Source organism: Coregonus clupeaformis, chromosome 15 (assembly GCF_020615455.1).
Source record: "Coregonus clupeaformis isolate EN_2021a chromosome 15, ASM2061545v1, whole genome shotgun sequence".
Classification (NCBI taxonomy): domain Eukaryota; kingdom Metazoa; phylum Chordata; class Actinopteri; order Salmoniformes; family Salmonidae; genus Coregonus; species Coregonus clupeaformis.
The window spans coordinates 35,969,291-35,985,986 of NC_059206.1; the positions used below are offsets into that span (position 1 = coordinate 35,969,291).

At 44.7% G+C, this 16,696-nt stretch overlaps 1 protein-coding gene across 1 annotated transcript in view; it reads right to left on the reverse strand.

Moving 5' to 3' along the window:
• The window catches only part of LOC121583482 (regulator of G-protein signaling 3-like), a 57,717-nt gene that overhangs the window by 4,870 nt on the left and 36,151 nt on the right, over positions 1-16,696 (reverse strand). Inside the window, exon 2 of the mRNA XM_041899632.2 lies at positions 7,457-7,524. Coding sequence (XP_041755566.1) covers positions 7,457-7,471 — 15 coding nt within the window. The 5' untranslated portion in view covers positions 7,472-7,524. The remainder of the gene's footprint in view (positions 1-7,456; positions 7,525-16,696) is intronic.

Genomic DNA, 16,696 nt, shown 5'->3' on the forward strand with positions numbered 1-16,696 from the left:
GCACGGTCCACTCTGGATGGTACTCTGTGTGTGGTTGTCTAGTTAGGGTCCTCTATGGAATAGTCCAGTCAGTATGGTGTTGATTGCTGTCCTCTATGAGGCAACCACTAGGTATGGTCCTATCTGCATAGTCAACATGCAGTAAATTAGATGCGCTGGAAACCGTTCTCTGTATGTGGTCAGCGCAGTCACCAAATGCTCCTGGTGCGGTCCTCCAAGCCCTATGTGTGGGTCCACAGAATGCTGTATATGGGTCCTCTGAGTGCTGTGTATGGGTCCTCACAACACAGTGAGTCCTCCTAGCGCTGTCCAGTCTTCTCTGCTCTGAGTGTGTCCGTGTGTGGGGGCTGGCGTCGCGGAGGCGAGACTGGTGCTGCGTCGGCCTGCTCCAGCCACACTGCTCTTGGCATGGCCGCTCATGGGAACTCCGCTCTGGAGAAGAATGGGAGGAAGTGCCCCCTCACCCCCCCCCCTCTCTTTTGCCTCCCCCCACCTTGAGCCCTGTCCGGGCCAGCCTGTTTGTGTGCCTGCCCTCGATACGCCCAGAACAACTTCCTGAGCTAGCGGTACAGGGCTGAGAGAGAGAGGTGGGAGAGACTGCTCACACAGACAAACGTATGATCATACTGTAGAGGTGGAAGAGAGAGAAGAGCTCTGCTTTTGCATACATAATATGTATGTTATGCATACAGAGGTGGGAGAGAGTCTGTGGACGCTCAATCACACAGGCATGTACTATTAATACAGTAGACATACTCCTGTATGTTTATGAGCATTCACCTTTGCCATATTCACCCACATACACTAACAATAAACATCCACTGTGTGCAGCCTCCTGTTGTGCAACTCATACATTGAAAGACAAAACACACTACTGATGAACGGTTGAAAGCAGCAGGAGGCAGTCTGCTACCTTACACATACCTCTCACCTCGCGATTTTTCTGCAGATCTCTCACACAAACACACACACACACACAGTCAGTTTTCACACCTAAACACACTCTCTGGAGACCACCCTCCGCTCTCTCTAAACTATGTTACAGCAGTCTCACACCAGACACCATCATGTTTGTTATGTTTGGTTCTTTCATATTTCCTCTCCTTTTCCTTTCATTTTTCCCTGTGCGGAAATTCAGGTCTTTGAATGTGCTACTCCAGCAAACCCCTTTCCAGTTATCAAAACACTCTCCTATTTTTGTTTTTGATTGGCTACAGCATGAGAGCCGGAAACAGGGGGGCTATGAAATCTATGTAAAATATCAACAAACATTGCTCAGCTCGCCCAGAAAACTGGCAAATGTAACCCCGAGCGACCTCATTAATTCCTAACATGTCTCCGTTCCATTTATCCTTTAGTGGCTGGCTCACTGGAGGTTTACAGAGACATAGAAAAAGAGAGGCCAAAGAGGAACCCATAGTGGGCTCACTCCACAATGCTAACAGGCTGGCAGAAAAGACCATTCCAGTCCTTACATCCCCTCTACTGGGCATTTAGGGGGATTTTTCCCTGTTCTCCATTTAAAGGGGGGAAGGTTACCCTTCAATCGCACACAAAAACATGCGAGAGCTCTTTCTCTTCCTTTTCTATCCTTCTGTTCAGCTCTAAACAGGCAGAAGGATGGATTAGAGGGAGAGAGAGAAAGAGAGGGAGAGAGAGAGAGAAAGAGAGAGAGGCAAGTGTTTGTAACTTAGTCTTTGAGCCAGACAAGACTCCTTTCTGGAGTGTGGGATCTTCCGACAGTCAGCATCTTTCTGGCTGACCTGACTAGAGGAGGCATCAAAGACAGGCAGCTTCCCCTCCACTGGGCAGCCAGGACCGAGGCCAGGGGCAAGACTGGGGTTATTTTGTAGGTCTAGGGCCAAGGCCAAGGCCAAGGATAGGACTAGGTTTAGGGTTAGGACTAGTGCTATTTTATAGTGCTAGGACTAGGGCCAAGCATTGGTGATAGGACTAGGCCCAGCCCCAGGGCAGAGACGTGGACTAGGGTCATGACTTAGGATAGGGCAGGGGTTAGTTATTGGACTAGAACTGGGGCTATGGGCTGTGGTTGTGGTTAAAACCAGGACTATAGGACTAGGACTGTGCTGGTTCCAGGGCTGGTGCCTGGACTGGAGCCCCTGCAGAGCTAAGAAACCCAACAAAATGAACAACCTTTCTGCCCTTTCTCTCACCCTCATCCTCATCACCTCTCTGCATCCAGAGCAACAGGACAGTGTCACTCCCAGTTCTCAGGAAATGGAGAGAGAGGAAAGTAATACCAGCCGACAAGCACTGGCTGTCATGAGTCAGGGAAACTTTTTGTCAGCTCAATCAGCATTAATATTAATTGCCTGTGTCTGGACTTTCTGTGGGATGGACCACTGGAGATGTGTTGCTCTGTCCATTCAGGTTAAGTGCTGTTAGATGTTAATATGGCAGTGGAGGCGTTTGGCTCTTGCCACTCCATGGGAAAGGGCTTAGTTGGACACAACTCACAGAGACAGAGAAAGCTGACAGACCCTAGGCCTAGAATGTGATGAAGAAAAACATAACTGGAAAGAACAGGAGTGAGTGGAAGCGTGAAATCAAACAAAACTAGTTTTGGTTTGAATTATATTTTTGACACATGAGCAATATGATATGTCTGCAGGTTTTCCAGTGTGGGTTTGATTGAATCTGATCCCTTGAGTATACATAGGTATTGGTATCCCAGGATCACTTCTAAACCCCTCAAACTGTTTAAACGAGTACTGTAAACCATTAGTAGACATTAGTGAACAGGTAAAGAGTTGGGCGGAGAAAACTCCAGAGCTTTCCAAAGACGCAAACACTTAACAGAGAGAGAGAGAGAGAGAGGAGTGCAGAACAGAACGGCGCATTGGGCTGGAATGGAACATAAGGAAAACCACGGACAAGTCAGGGAAAAGCCTGGAAAAGCAGAAATCCCAACGTTCCGCATTCAGCCTGTGAATGTTCTTTGCCCTTCTTTAACTCGGTCTCAGGAGAACACCCCACACAGACCGCTCAAATCAGCCAGCAAGAGAAAAGAGAGAAAGCAGGAGGGAGAGGGGGGGGGGAGATAGAGGGAGGAGAGCGTTCAAAAACGGATGTAAAAGTCTGTCATCTAGCACTGCCTTACAGAAGCTTCCTGTTCATCGTCATAGCCCCTCTTCAAATGAACACTTCAAATAACTATTTGTTGCAGAACCAGGGTTGTGATCCAACAGTAAACATTTAGAGCAATGGAATGAGAAAAAGTTGACTGGAATTTGTCACTTGAAATTATTGTGTGCAACCAGAACCAGCAACAGATTTCGGTGTAGCTAGTAAATCAATACGCAACAGTGGAAAATGTTGCTGATATGGGTGTTTCTATAAACTAGGGTACCAGTGAGGATTTCCTACACTGGACAACGTGTTACAGCTGTTGATAAGTCAATAAAATTCATGAGTTGAGAAATATCCTTTATCATGGTTGGTGTCTTGACGGATTTGTCCAAAATCGTGTGACATAAAACATTACTTTTCTGTCCTTGCATTTATTGCAGTGTAAGTTGTCGTTATATCATATTAAGCATTAATCAGTTAAATTAGACATTAAACTTGAACCCTGTAAGAATCCTGGATCTAGCTGTTGGAAAGTTTTTTGAATAGAGATATCAAAAATGCAGTGTAACTAGGTAACATTTCGTGTCTCCTTATGTTACTGGGTGAAAATAGTTTTTATGGGCACACAAATCCAAATTAATAAATGCGATTGCAAAATTGATTGCTTCTAACCAAAAGAGTCAGCTTACCTTGATACTTAAAACCTAAATCAATACTGTCATTAATGTGGTTCTTCGATAATTATGCATAATACTTGTTGGATGAGTATTTGGTGTCCAACAGATTAGTTAAATTGTGATATTTTCACACATCATTATATTTTATTTTATTTAACCTTTATTTAACTAGGCAAGTCAGTTAAGAAGGAAGAACAAATTCTTATTTACAATGACGGCCTACCAAAAGGCCTCCTGCGGGGACGGGGGCTGGGATAAAAAAAAATATATATATATAGGACAAAACACACATCACGACAAGAGAGACACCACAACACTACATAAAGAGAGACCTAAGACAACAACATAGCATGGCAGCAACACATGAGAACACAGTATGGAAGCAACACGACATAACAACAACATGGTAGCAACACAACATGGCAGCAGCACCACATGGTAGCAGCATAACATGGTACAAACATGATTGGGCACAGACAACAGCACAAACGGCAAGAAGGTAGAGACAACAATACATCATGCGAAGCAGCCATATGATCCAGGAAGAAATTTTTTGAATGACAGTCAAGTGATGAACAGCTGTTTTAATAGCACTAACAATGCAACAGCCCAAGTGCTGGAAAAATGGTGTTCACAAGGAATTTCCCGAATATTTTGGTGAATATTACACTGGTGAAGACAGTTGTGCCTGGATCCACGTTGGATCTAATATCCCTAGAGAATTGAGGATCATCATCTGTTGTTGTCTGCTTGATTTACAGCGGAGTCTCGTTATATTTAACAGAGAAAGCATCAAGGTAATGTGTTCATGTTTCCATATATTTTTGTGCTTTGGATTGGACACCTAAACTGTGTTCGAATACTCATACTAACCGCACTAACGATACTATTTGTGATGTAAATTGAGTATGTAGTATGCTTGTTGGTCATAGTGTGGATATAGTTACTATGCCAAAAGTTCTCGGATGTCGTACTACATTCACCAAAATACAAAGACTACAAGCAGTGGACACTAATTCCGTGCTTTTAGGGCCCATAATGCAATTCTTCTGAAAATGGGCAGATTCAGATTTGAAGAAAATGGCGGAAAATATGCAGCCGAAGACACAGATTCATTTCTTTAGCTAATTGTGACAAATGTTAAGAAAATGTTGAGCATTGTAATAAAGTAAAGACTTTTCAAAAAAGTTACGTTACACGTTATGTTGGCTGACAATTTGTTAGCTATGCTAGCCTTACGAACCGCATAGCATATCACCACAGCAGTTACTTGTATGTACCGGTATGTTAGCTAGCGCCTGGTGTTTTATTATTATTTTTGTTTATTGTAGATTGTAGATGTGTAATGTTGGTATTATTGTTGCAATAAAAATATATATATATATATATAAAAAGACTTGCCAGTATATTATCTATAGGCTATCTAACTAACTACCCAACGTTTATTGACTTGATTATTCACGTCATTCATAGTTTAGCTAAGTGGTATAGTCGTTGTGCATTCTCAATGGACATTGTTAATGAAGTCGTAAGATGTATAGCTAGTCATTTGTTATGCTAACAAGATAGCAAGAAGTTGCATAGCAACAGCATCAACTTCCGGTAGACAGGCGAAGCGCTAGTACACTCAACTGAAAGGATACCGTTTGTTTACAGTATACTAAAACGAACTAATAGTACATAGTATGTAGTATATACTCATTAAGTATGTAGTATACGGAATGTTAGTATGGTATTCGAACACAGCTCTAGTCTACTGTGTGCAATTGTCTAGGATAGACTATTGCGCCACACTGTTCCTCTTAATTATTATGGATATAATGACAAAAAATGACATAGCCTAGTGGGCTTATTCACAATATGATCAGGTAATGAAATAACCTGACAAATACATTTTGTTTTCCATGTTACACCTGAAATTTCAAACAATACAAGGGGCTTGAAGTAGCCTACTTGAATTTGGAGCTCAGAAATTCAAGTACTGGAATAGGCCAACCTTGAAAATCACATTTCCTCAATTTGGAGCTTGAAAAGTCCTTGTAATTATTGTAGCCAATTTATCAGTTATTCTGCTCTCTTATAATTATCTGTGATTTCATTTTTGATCCGTTTTAGTGAGAGATGTGGACACTTTCGTTTGTTTCCCGACACTTCAATTGAAGGGTGTTGCGCTACTCTGTTTCGGTAAAACTACGTGTGGTTATTATGAGGACGACAACATCTAATGTTGGCTTCAACTTGGCTTTCCCATCTAATGTTGGCTTCAACTTGGCTTTCCATACAAATCCTTCCATTAAAAAAGGAACCTGGTTTTTGGTTACTTTGTCATTATAAAAACAGTGATAGGTGAGATTCAAATGGTGAGATTAATGCTACAGCTACTCATGGCTTTATTATGTGTGCCTGCGTCAGCCACATAGGCTACAGAAAAATCGGCATTCATCCAATCTATTTAATCAGGCAATGTCCACATTATTCTCACATATTTTAGAATGTAATAATAATTTGAAAATAAATGCATTGGCAAGGTCAATTTTTTTTTCTTAAAGTGGTAATGGCCAACTTTTTTTAAAACACTTTTTGCATGCTTTTGGGGGGCGGGGTCTATATTAGGCCCTATGTACAATTATATAAATTATGCAATTTTGTGACATTGAGGTCCTTGAAAATTACAATTAAGTGTTTGAAAAAGTCCCTGAAAGTCCTTGAATTTGACTTGCCAATGTCTTTATGAACCCTGCTTAAAGGATGTATAGTCCTAGACATTTTTGTTTCAAACCATTTTGAAATTCTGATCCCAATGTCACACATTGGCCTCATTATTTATAGATAGACCCATATGCAGATAGCATGAGAAACTGCTGTGAGCACCATAACAGCACTTGAGCATGTGTTTTATATTCATCATTAAGTGAAGAGGGTCACACACACACTGTACTCTCCCTCTTTCTCTCTAATCTCCCTCTCTATCTCTATCTCCTGCTCTCTAAGAACATGGTCAGAGAATGACCATCACAAACGATAGACTGGGCATGCTCTCTCTCTCTCTCTCTCTCTCTCTCTCTCTCTCTCTCTCTCTCTCTCTCTCTCTCTCTCTCTCTCTCTCTCTCTCTCTCTCTCTCTCTCTCTCTCTCTCTCTCTCTCTCTCTCTCTCTCTCTCTCTCTCTCTCTCTCTCTCTCTCGCTCTCTCGCTCTCTCTCTCTCTCTCGCTCTCTCTCTCGCTCTCTCTCTCGCTCTCTCTCGCTCTCTCTCTCTCTCAATATCAACAACAAGCCTCTCTTCTCAGTATGACTCACATGCATGCGACCAATTGCAACATTACACTACTTGTCTGTCATGGCCTACACCTTGCATGTGTATGCTTCTATTTACAAGTCCATGGTAACTCTGTGCAACACGTGATACAATATCGTCTTATTTGTTACATACTTCACAACATTCTGGAATATTCTTAACATCTGCACACAAAGCCTAGCTATAAATAATGCACACACACAAACACATGCATGCAAACACACTTACAATCACACGCAAAAGAGACTCTAGCTCACGCACACACACACACTCAAACACACACACTCAAACACACACTACTTTCACCACAGCTCCATGTTTCGCACAGATAACCCGATATACAGTACATACAGGCACAAGTCACATACAGAGAAAGTTCTAAAAGAGTCACTCACCGTTAAGCATTGCATATTCTCAGGGTTTGTGGTCTCGGGGTTGGCACCATGGTTTGACAACGCAGCCTCTGAAAGAAAGACAAAAGAGTCACGAGCTGAGACACTGCCTTTAGAGAACATCTCTGCTTCTCTGGACCGTCAGGGCACCAACAGGGGGACTTGCTCTTCTTCTCTACAAGATGCCACCAAAAAACTCCTCAATATATTGCAGATACAAGATAAAGTCCCAAATTTGATGCCACCAAAGACAACAGCAATATGTTGCAGCCAAAAAAGGCTCTGTATGTTACAAGGCAATGGATGAAGCCTGTGCTGGTCAGCCTTGGTGTGTGTTGTTAGTTGTTAGAGGGTCATCAGTTAGGACCCTCTAATAAGGCACAAACAGAACTACCAACTCTGGGAAACTCCGCTAAGGTGTGAGGTTGCGCCCAACTAGCCAAGAGAGGAGAGGAACACGAGAGAGAGAGAGAGAGAGAGAGAGAGAGAGAGAGAGAGAGAGAGAGGGAGGGGGTAAAAAGAAAAGGAACTTCCCTCTCACTCCATTATCTCTCCTTCGAGGGCTCCTGTGAGGTTACCATGGTGACGGGGCCTCGCCCCCAATGTCCTTTTAACCATTCCTCATAAAGGCAGCATTCAGCTGGCCCACAATGCTGATGCCTGCACCCCCTCCCTCCTTTCCTCCATCCCTCCTTTCTACCCTCCCTCCCTCCCTCACTCTCTTTACATAGAGCTGCAACTCTCTCTCCCTGCCTCTCTCTCTCTTTCTTATACATAGAACTGTATCTCTCTCCCCTTCGTCACTCTATACAGAGATACACTCTCTCTTACTTTCTTATGCTCTTTGCCATTCTCCCTCTTTCCTGCTCTATATTTCACTATCTCTCTCTTTCTCTCTCTCTCCCTCTCAATCCTCACGCAGATGGTGAGATTTGATTTCAAACTCATCCACCCCATGGAAACACCCCCCTCTCCTCCCCAGCATTGCGCTAGCCTCGTGAGGAGTTATCATAATCGCATTAGCACAGACACACACATCCATAAAACACAGAAGCGCACACACACACACACACACACACACACACACACACTGCCCTGCCACAGTTAGTTCTCCTACAACCATGTCGTTCACCCTGAGGACATTCTCCCATCCCGCAGGCGGGTTGCCAGGGTAACGGGCGAGCTTCAAGCAGGAGCCTAAAAGTTTCGTCACTTTAATCACAACTCAGAAGGGCCCCAGAGAGCCAACCTGCACACCCATCGGCCCTTTGTCTGGATGACCATTAATCACACAGAGTGAAGGGACACACACACACCTCCTGGCACACAGGACTGACAGCCAGCGTGACAACACACCAGGAACAGCCTCTAAACAGTGAGGGGGGCACTGAAGAAATGGGGAGAATGTACGAGATGGAGAGTGAGAGGGAGAGGGAGAGGGAGAGGGAGAGGGAGAGGGAGAGGGAGAGGGAGAGGGAGAGGGAGAGGGAGAGGGAGAGGGAGAGGGAGAGAGAGGAGGATAAAAAAACTAGGGGAGACAGAAATAATGAGAAAGAAAGAGTTGGAGTGTAAATGAGAGTCAAGGAGAGAGTGAGAGTGAGAACGATCGTGAGAGAGAAAGAGAGAGGGAGAGAGTAAGTGAGAGATGTGTGAGGAGGAATGAATAGTCTTGGCCATTGGCCACAGTCAGTCAATCTTGCCACAGCGCTGTTGGGCCATAAAACACCTCTCTCTCTCTCCCCAAGTATCGTGGAAGCACTCCTCACTCTCTTGACATCCTGGCCCTCCTTTCACACCCCAAACAAATAAACACTTGATGGAGAGAACGAGAGAATGTTCTCTCCATCAAGCAGACTTCTTTTATAGTCGTTTAAGGATGAGGCCATAATGGTAGTGCTGCGCACCAAAACACACGTTGCCTTGGGTGTCAATGGGAGAGAGGGGGTGTTGAAAACACTGTGACACTCACACAATGATAAGTATCTGATGAGGTTTCATGGCTCGAAAAAGCCCCGGGTCATGAAGTGCAGTAGCGTATATTTCAACGACAGACATAGCAGATGCTTTTTTCTTCTAATAATATGGCTGAAATCAACATAAATATTATGGCTGAAACATAGAGGAGTGTGAAATTATGTTTAAATTCAATAAAAAATATTCTGAAGACTAAACCAATAAATACGATTTAACTGAGATTGTGATCTCTCTCTCTCTCTCGCTCTCGCTCTCTCGCTCTCTTTCAATTCAATTTCAATTCAATTTAAGGGCTTTATTATCATGGGAAACGTATGTTAACATTGCCAAAGCAAGTGAAGTAGATAGAAAACAAAAGTGAAATAAACTTACAATCAGAAGTTCCAAAAGAATAAAGACATGTCAAATGTCATATTATGTCTATATACAGTGTTTCAACAATGTGCAAATAGTTAAAGTACAAATGGGAAAATAAATATACATTAATATACATAAATATGGATTGTATTTACAATGGTGTTTGTTTTTCACTGGTTGCCCTTTCCTTGTGGCAACAGGTCACAAATCTTGCTGCTGTGATGGCATACTGTGGTATTTCACCCAGTAGATAAGGGAGTTTATCAAAATTGGGTTTGCTTTCAAATTCTTTGTGGATCTGTGTAATCTGTTGGAAATATGTGTCTCTAATTTGGTCATACATTTGGCAGGAGGTTAGGAAGCGCAGCTCAGTTTCCACCTCATTTTGTGTAAGGGTTGGTGTGAGGTGTGACCCAGGTGCAGTGCAGGATAGACAGTAGGCAGTAGGCAGAGATGGTGAAACAAGGATCTTTACTGGTGGACCCAAAACCAGGATACAAAATAACTGAATTGTCACAAAAAAATAAAAATAAATGTCAGCCTGTTTTTGGTCTCCAAAAACAGGCTGACAGGAAACATACGAAATACTAACTATGACTGAAAACAACAATGAAAGGGAGAATACTTCTCAAGTACCTGTACATACAGTGGGGAGAACAAGTATTTGATACACTGCCGATTTTGCAGGTTTTCCTACTTACAAAGCATGTAGAGGTCTGTCATTTTTATCATAGGTACACTTCAACTGTGAGAAATCCAGAAAATCACATTGTATGATTTTTAAGTAATTCATTTGCATTTTATTGCATGACGTAAGTATTTGATCACCTACCAACCAGTAAGAATTCCGGCTCTCACAGACCTGTTAGTTTTTCTTTAAGAAGCCCTCCTGTTCTCCACTCATTACCTGTATTAACTGCACCTGTTTGAACTCTTTACCTGTATAAAAGACACCTGTCCACACACTCAATCAAACAGACTCCAACCTCTCCACAATGGCCAAGACCAGAGAGCTGTGTAAGGACATCAGGGATAAAATTGTAGACCTGCACAAGGCTGGGATGGGCTACAGGACAATAGGCAAGCAGCTTGGTGAGAAGGCAACAACTGTTGGCGCAATTATTAGAAAATGGAAGAAGTTCAAGATGACGGTCAATCACCCTCGGTCTGGGGCTCCATGCAAGATCTCACCTCGTGGGGCATCAATGATCATGAGGAAGGTGAGGGATCAGCCCAGAACTACACGGCAGGACCTGGTCAATGACCTGAAGAGAGCTGGGACCACAGTCTCAAAGAAAACCATTAGTAACACACTACGCCATCATGGATTAAAATCCTGCAGCGCACGCAAGGTCCCCCTGCTCAAGCCAGCGCATGTTCAGGCCCATCTGGAGTTTGCCAATGACCATCTGGATGATCCAGAGGAGGAATGAGAGAAGGTCATGTGGTCTGATGAGACAAAAATTGAGCTTTTTGGTCTAAACTCCACTCGCCATGTTTGGAGGAAGAAGAAGGATGAGTACAACCCCAAGAACACCCTCCCAACCGTGAAGCATGGAGGTGGAAACATCATTCTTTGGGGATGCTTTTCTGCAAAGGGGACAGGACGACTGCACCGTGTTGAGGGGAGGATGGATGGGGCCATGTATCGCGAGATCTTGGCCTCCCTCCAGGATGAGCCGCCCCCGTGGACCAGTCTATCCGGGGTTTGTGTGCGACCAGCCAGGGGTGGCTGAGGACGAGGGGACTATCCAGAGAGTCCACAATAAAAAACTAGGTATCCTCCCATAGCCCCCCTGCCACCCGGACACGCACGGGGATAGTGCGCCGGGTGATGAAGCCTGACTCCAACGGCCGGCCTTCAAGGCCCATGACCGGAAAAGGCTCGGAGAGACAGAGTAACGGAACACTCCACCCTTGGCCAGCCCTGCGTCCATCAGGTTTCCCGTGGCCCCTGAATCCACCTGTGCATGCGCCTGATGCACAGCTCGGGCCCACTGAACCCTGACGGGGAGAAAAGTCTGGGAGTCTGGGGTCTGGGGTTAATGTTTCGGTTCCGTCTCGCTAGCACCCCTCCCGAAATTAGCGAGCCCTCCTGTTTCCCGGCTTCTCTGGGCATGAGTCGCAGTTGTAACCTGCCTGGTCGCAGTACAGGCAACGTCCCTGGCACAGACGTCTCTGCTTCTCCATCCTGGACAAGCGCTCCTTGCGTCATCCCTCTCTCATGCACCCTCTCACGACGCCAATTGTCTACCCACACTGAGAGGTTGACGAGGCCGTCCAGTCGCTCAGGCAGCTCCCTGAATGAGAGTTTGCCCTTCATCCCCTCCGATAGCCCTTGCACGTAAAGGACGGCCAGGGCGGCCTCCTCCCATCCTGCCTCTCGAGCCCGGGTCCGGAACTCCACGGAGTAGTCCGCCACCGAACGGTCACCCTGCTGACAGGATGTGAGCCGCCTCCAGGCCTCGTGCCCCAACACCACCCGAGAAGTGTCGAACACCTTGCGTAGCTCCCGGGTGAATTGGTAGGAGTCGGAGCACGCCAGAGTTTGGCTCTCCCCCTCCGTGGTAGCCCAGGATATTGCCCGACCCATCAACAGAGTGATAATGTATGCCATCCGGCCCTGCTCCGTCGGGAAGGAGGAAGGTTGTAGGCTGAATACCAGGGAACACTGGGAGAGGAATTCCTGCAGCCCTCTGGACGTCCTTCGTACCTCTTTAGAGGTGGTAGGCAGGGTTCCCACGATGTCGCAGGCGAGACTGGAGATGCTGCTGCCGAGGCTTCCGCTCCGCCAGCTGCCGGGGCTGGTTGGGTGTCCACCCGGCTCTAAACGGCAATCGTCAGCTGGCGGAGATTCTCAGTGATCTGCTGCAGGCTGCGGTCATGCTGGTTCAGCATTGCTCCCTGCGTTGCCAATGCGCTGCAATGCTGTGCTGCCTCCGCTGGGTCCATATTGGCTCTGTTTTCTGTAAGGGTTGGTGTGAGGTGTGACCCAGGTGCGGTGCAGGATAGACAGTAGGCAGTAGGCAGAGATGATGAAACAAGGATCTATACTATTGGTCCCAAAACCAGTATACAAAATAACTGACTTATCGCTAATTGGTCTCCAAAAACAGGCTGACAGCAAACATACGAAACACTAACTATGACTGAAAACAACAATGAAACAGGGAGAACACTTCTCAAGTACCTGTACATACGTCTCGCAATCAGACACTGATTAGTACTGTTTGGCATAGAGAACTGGCAGAGTAAGGGAACACAGGGAAGTGAGGGCATAAATACACAGGTGAACAGGTAGACACAGGTCACACCAATAAGATAATGATTAGTCCACACTGTGAGTGAGGAGGTGCCTAAGGTTGTCTGAGGATGACACCTAGTGTGTCGCTCTGGAACTGCGACCCCCTCCTGTAACAATTTTGTGGGCAGTGTGCACATAGCCTGTCTTCTCTTGAGAGCCAGGTCTGCCCACGGCGGCCTTTCTCAATAGCAAGGCTATGCTCACTGAGTCTGTACATAGTCAAAGCTTTCCTTAAGTTTTGGTCAGTCACAGTGGTCAGGTAGTCTGCCACTCTGTACTCTCTGTTTAGGGCAAATAGCATTCTGGTTTGCTCAGTTTTTTTGATAATTCTTTCCAATGTGTCAAGTAATTCTCTTTTTGTTTTCTCATGATTTGGTTGGGTCTAATTGTGTTGTTGTCCTGGGGCTCTGTGGGGTCTGTTTGTGTTTGTGAAGAGAGCCCCAGGACCAGCTTGCTTAAGGGACTCTTCTCCAAGTTCATCTCTCTGTAGGTGATGGCTTTGTTATGGAAGGTTTGGGAATCGCTTCCTTTTATGTGGTTATAGAACTAAACGTCTCTATTCAGGATTTTGATAATTAGCGGGTATTAGCCTAATTCTGCATGAATTATTTTGTGTTTTTCATTGTACACAGAGGATAGTTTTGCAGAATTCTGCATGCAGAGTCTAAATTTGGTGTTTGTCCCATTTTGTGAATTCCTGGTTGGTGAGCAGACCCCAGACCTCACAACCATAAAGGGCAATGGGTTCTATAACTGATTCAAGTATTTTTAGCCAGATCCTAATTGTTATGTCGAATTGTATGTTCCTTTTGATGGAATAGAAGGCCCTTCTTGCCTTGTCTCTCAGATCGTTCCCAGTTTGTGGAAGTTACCTGTGGCACTGATGTTTAGACCGAGGTATGTATTGTTTTTTGTGTGCTCTAGGGCAAAGGTGTCTAGATGGAATTTTTTATTTGTGGTCCTGGCAACTGGACCTTTTTTGGAACACCATTATTTTTGTCATACTGAGATTTAATGTCAGGGCCCAGGTCTGACAGAATCTGTGTGAAGATCTAGGTGCTGCTGTAGATTGGTGACAGAAGCACCAGATCATCAGCAAACAGTAGACATTTGACTTCAGATTCTAGTAGGGTGAGGCCTGGTGCTGAAGACTGTTCTAGTGCCCTCGCCAATTCGTTTTTTATATATGTTGAAGAGGGTGGGGCTTAAACTGCACCCCTGTCTCACCCCACGGCCCTTTGGAAAGAAATGTGTGTGTTCTTTGCCAATTTTAAACGCACACTTGTTGTTTGTGTACATGGATTTAATAATGTCGTATGATTTTCCCCAACCCCAACTTTCCATCAATTTGTATAGCAGACCCTCATGTCAAATTGAGTCAAAAGCTTTTTTGAAATCAACAAAGCATGAGAAGACTTTGCGTTTGTTTTGGTTTGTTTGTTTGTCAATTAGGGTGTGCAGGGTGAATACATGGTCTGTCATACGGTAATTTGGTAAAAAAAGCCAATTTGACATTTGCTCAGTACATTGTTTTCACTGAGGAAATTAACTAGTCTGCTGTTAAAGATAAGGCAGAGGATTTCCCAAGGTTGCTGTTGACGCATATCCAACGGTAGTTATTGGGGTAAAATTTGTCTCCACTTTTGTGGATTGGGGTGATCAGTCCTTGGTTCCAAATATTGGGGAAGATGCCAGAGCTAAGGATGATGTTAAAGAGTTTAAGTATAGCCAATTTGAATTTGTGGTCTGTACATTTTATCATTTCATTGAGGATATCATCAACACCACAGGCCTTTTTGTGTTGGAGGGTTTGTATTTTGTCCTGTAGTTCATTCAATGTAATTGGAGAATCCAGTGGGTTCTGGTAGTCTTTAATAGTTGATTCTAAGATTTGCATTTGATCATGTAGTTTTTGCTATTTGTTCTTTGTTATAGGGCCAAAAAGATTGGAGAAGTAGTTTACCCATACATCTCCGTTTTGGATAGATAGCTCTTCGTGTTGTTGTTTGTTTAGTGTTTTCCAATTTTCCCAGAAGTGGTTAGAGTCTATGGATTCTTAAATTACATTGAGCTGATTTCTGACATGCTGTTCCTTCTTTTTCAGTAGTGTATTTCTGTATTGTTTTAGTGATTCACCACAGTAGGCTCAGGTTTTCAGTGTCTCTATGTTTTTGGTTGGATAGGTTACTCAATTTCTTTCTTAGGTTTTTGCATTCTTCATCAAACCATTTGTCATTGTTACTTTTCTTCGGTTTTCTGTTCGAGTTTTTTGATTTGATAGGGAACCTGAGAGGTAAAATAGACTGTTAGGTTTTCTACTGCCACGTTTAGACCTTCACTATTACAATGGAACGTTTTGTCCAGGAAGTTGTCTAAAAGGGATTGAATTTGTTGTTGCCTAATTGTTTTTTGGTAGGTTTCGACACTACTTTCCTTCCATCTATAGCATTTCTTAATATTATTCGGTTCCTTTGGCTTTGATGCCTCATGATTGAGTATTGCTCTGTTCAAGTAAACTGTGATTTTGCTGTGGTCTGATAGGGGTGTCAGTGGGCTGACTGTGAATGCTCTGAGAGACTCTGGGTTGAGGTCAGTGATAAAGTAGTCTACAGTACTACTGCCAAGAGATGAGCTATAGGTGTACCTACCATAGGAGTCCCCTCGAAGCCTACCATTGACTATGTACATACCCAGTGTGCGACAGAGCTGCAGGAGTTGTGACCCGTTTTTGTTGGTTATGTTGTCGTAGTTGTGCCTAGGGGGGCATATGGGGGAGGGAATGCTGTCACCTCCAGGTAGGTGTTTGTCCCCCTGTGTGCTGAGGGTGTCAGGTTCTTGTCCAGTTCGGGCATTTAGGTCACCACAGACTAGTACATGTCCCTGGGTCTGGAAATGATTGATTTCCCCCTCCAGGATGGAGAAGCTGTCTTCATTAAAGAGTGGGGATTCTAGTGGGGGGATATAGGTAGCACACAGGAGGACATTTTTCTCTGTTGAGATAATTTCCTTTTGAATTTCTAGCCAAACGTCAAACGTTCCTGTTTTGATTAATTTTAATAGAGTGAGTTAGGTCTGCTCTATATCAAATTAGCATACCCCCTGAGTCCCTTCCCTGTTTCACACCTTGTAGTTTGGTGGATGGGACTACCAGCTCTCTGTAACCTAGAGGGCAACCAGTGGGTCTGTCTCCTCTATACCATGTTTCTTGTAGGATGACAATTTCTGTCCAGGTTCCTGCTCTTTAGGCCAAAGGCAGATGACCTCAGGCCTTGGATATTCCAGGATGAGATAGTGAAGGCTTTGTGTTCCATAAAGTGTCTAATGTTGTTGGTCGTTTGGTTTGGCCTCAGGCCAGTAATTGTGAGCAGAGCCTGCTGAGCATCTGGTACATGCCGTTGGCTTGGGCTAGTGTAAGAGTGGGGGTTGGGCCTGTTTGCCTGCTCACGGCTTGGGCGTATGTGTGACTTTCATGTTGAGGCCCTCTTTGCGGGAGTGGTGGGCATGGGGTGGGTAGGAGGGGCATAGGTCTGATCTGAGGGGGCCTAAATGGGTTGTGGGCATGGTTGACTTGGGGGGGTGTTCATTGGTTGGGGTGGGGGTGGGTGGGT